The sequence below is a fragment of the Hippoglossus hippoglossus genome, chromosome 18 (genome assembly GCF_009819705.1).
Source record: "Hippoglossus hippoglossus isolate fHipHip1 chromosome 18, fHipHip1.pri, whole genome shotgun sequence".
In the NCBI taxonomy this organism is placed as follows: Eukaryota; Metazoa; Chordata; class Actinopteri; order Pleuronectiformes; family Pleuronectidae; genus Hippoglossus; species Hippoglossus hippoglossus.
In genome coordinates, this window is record NC_047168.1 from 16,436,693 (window position 1) to 16,439,192 (window position 2,500).

The 2,500-nt window shown below is 42.6% G+C and overlaps 1 protein-coding gene across 1 annotated transcript in view; it reads left to right on the forward strand.

Annotated features, from left to right (window-relative positions):
- Positions 1–2,099, forward strand: part of LOC117779244 (profilin-3-like) — a 3,411-nt gene extending 1,312 nt beyond the window's left edge. Inside the window, exons 3-4 of the mRNA XM_034615283.1 lie at positions 591–780; positions 1,711–2,099. Of these exons, the coding sequence (XP_034471174.1) occupies positions 591–780; positions 1,711–1,808 (288 nt within the window). The 3' untranslated portion in view covers positions 1,809–2,099. The remainder of the gene's footprint in view (positions 1–590; positions 781–1,710) is intronic.
- The last annotated feature ends 401 nt before the right edge of the window (positions 2,100–2,500 follow it).

A 2,500-nucleotide genomic window follows, 5' to 3' on the forward strand; every position in this document is an offset into this window, starting at 1 on the left:
TGTTTGTTTTACACTTTGAACTGGTTCACACCTGAACCGTGTGAGGACCGGGCACGGCCCCCTGAAGCTGGTCCTCACAATGAGGGGCAAACAAGTCACACACTGCAGGGCAGAGGCTTCCGTCTGATTGGCTGGATGGTTTCAGGAAGTGGTTTTGTCTCTACAGGTCGTTGTGTAGTGTGTGTGTGTGTGTGTGTGTGTGTGTGTGTGTGTGTGTGTGTGTGTGTGTGTGTGTCGTGTCTTGACTTGTCCTCCACACATTCTTTTCTTCTTCTCTGCCTCCTCTCATTTCTCCGTCAGCTCCGTCCAGGCTCAGTTCTGTATCTGGGTTTGTTGCTGTAATACTCATTTTGTCCACTAAAGGCAGAAGTGTTTCAGGAGCACAATGAAAAGACGAGGTGCGAGTTGTGTGTATTTTAGTGCGTGTCAGGGACATCATCATGACACACACGTATTTACAGAGTTCATTCAATTATTATTTTTAGTTTGTCTTTGTTTTTATTTAAAATCTTTCACAATAATCAGTGGAAGCCAGCAGGGGGAGTTTGACTCCACACAACCTGACCTCACCTGACGTGTGTCTCCCACAGGCGGACGAGATCCGGATGCTGATTGGTCCCAGGAACAATTTCTCCAGCGGCGGCCCCAAAGTTGCTGGAATAAAGACCATGTTGCTGGTCGATAAAATGGATGATGACACGGCGTACTCCTTAAATTTAAAGACCATGTCAGATGCTGAGGGCCTAAAATACAATTTGTGCGCTGGCAAAAGCCACAAAGGTAAGAACACCCTGTGGAAAAAGTGCTCTATGAATTTTCAGACTTGGATTCAGCCTGCAGAGGGCGCCATGTACAGAGTCAGTTTTCTGCAGCTTTGTTTTGACACAAGGCAAAAAATGTGCAGACGTAAAATCTTAATATTCATTATAAATAAAAAACATAACTAGTACTAGACGGGACGTGTGGCGTAACGAGTCTCTGGTTTCATTAGCCTGATGCCTTTATACACACTGTAATCAGGATTAGCATAGCAGCTATAGATAGCACTGGAAAATGTACAAATGTGTTTTTAGTCATGCTAGCAACACAGCTATATCAACACTAATAAGTCCAGACTGAAATATGTCAACATTGGATGGATTATACTGAGGTTCATGTTCCCAACAGGATGAACTGTAAATTGTGATGATAATTGAAGACATCAGCCTCAGCTGGATTCTGCTTGTTGTGCTAATTAGCTAATGTTTGTCTGCTAATTTTTGAGAGTAACATGGTGATCATTGAATGTGCTAAACATCAGCAATTTAACATTGTTGTTGTGAGCATGTTAGCATGCTGCTAGCTTAAAAAGCAGCGAACATGGCTACAGTCTCAGTCTGGTTCAATTAATTTGATAAAATGGACGAAATCAAAATGATTATGTTCAGAGAATTAGTTTCATCGCACTGTTTGCTGTGAAATATATTTCTCCACATTAAACAAAGTCATAGACAAACTTTTTTATGAAACTGTGAGTAACTTCCTGTCTGTGCTGCAGTGTCACTAAAACCAAAGGATGTAGTTAGTACGACTTTGAGGTGCTTGTACTTTTCTGGATAATCTACGTTACATGCGCTAACATGCTAAAATATAATAGTGAACATCAAACATAATGAACTAAGTTAGCATGTTAGCATGTCGTCATAACCTCTGACTCTCCCGTCTCTGCAGCTCTGATCATCCTCAAGGGAGTGGTTGGTGATGTTGGCGGGGATCTTTCCACCAAGGTGTACAGTATGGTTGATTACCTAAAAAAGCAAAACATGTAACACAAGATGGCCGCCAACCCGTCCTGTACCCACCAATCCTGATGGCTACCACCCCCCATGCAAGACGACAGCTGTCCTGCTTCTTTAGTGTTTAATTCTCTGACCATTTTCTGTCATCAGGTCAAAATAAAGTGTTTATTCTCTGTGGTGAACCAGTGTGTGTTTGTGTGTATTCCACCGGAACAGCTGACTACACACCTGAGCTGCCAGTGTTACTTTTTGTACAGTGTAGATGGACCTGTGTCCAATCACAAAACACACACCTGAAAAATAAAGTTTTATTACACCAGCTTGTGTGTGTGTTTGTGTGTCTGTGCGTGTGAGTGTGTGTGTCTGTGTGTGTTCAACTGTTACTATTACCATTATTACTTTATTAAATAACCAGTATTATACCACTACAGTATTAGTTCTCATATAGAAGAGAGTATGTATAAAATGAGAGGGTCCCCCCCCCACACCCACACCCCCACCCAGTCATGTGAAGTTATATTTATCTGCAGTAAAGGACACTGGACGGACCAAAGTGTGTGTGTGTGTGAGTGTGTGTGTGTGTGTCTGAGTGCATGTGTGTGTGTATGAGTGCATGTGTGAGTGTGTGTGCGTGTGAGTGCATGTGTGAGTGTGTGTGTGTGTATGAGTGCATGTGTGTGTGTATGAGTGCATGTGTGAGTGTGTGTGTGTGTATGAGTGCA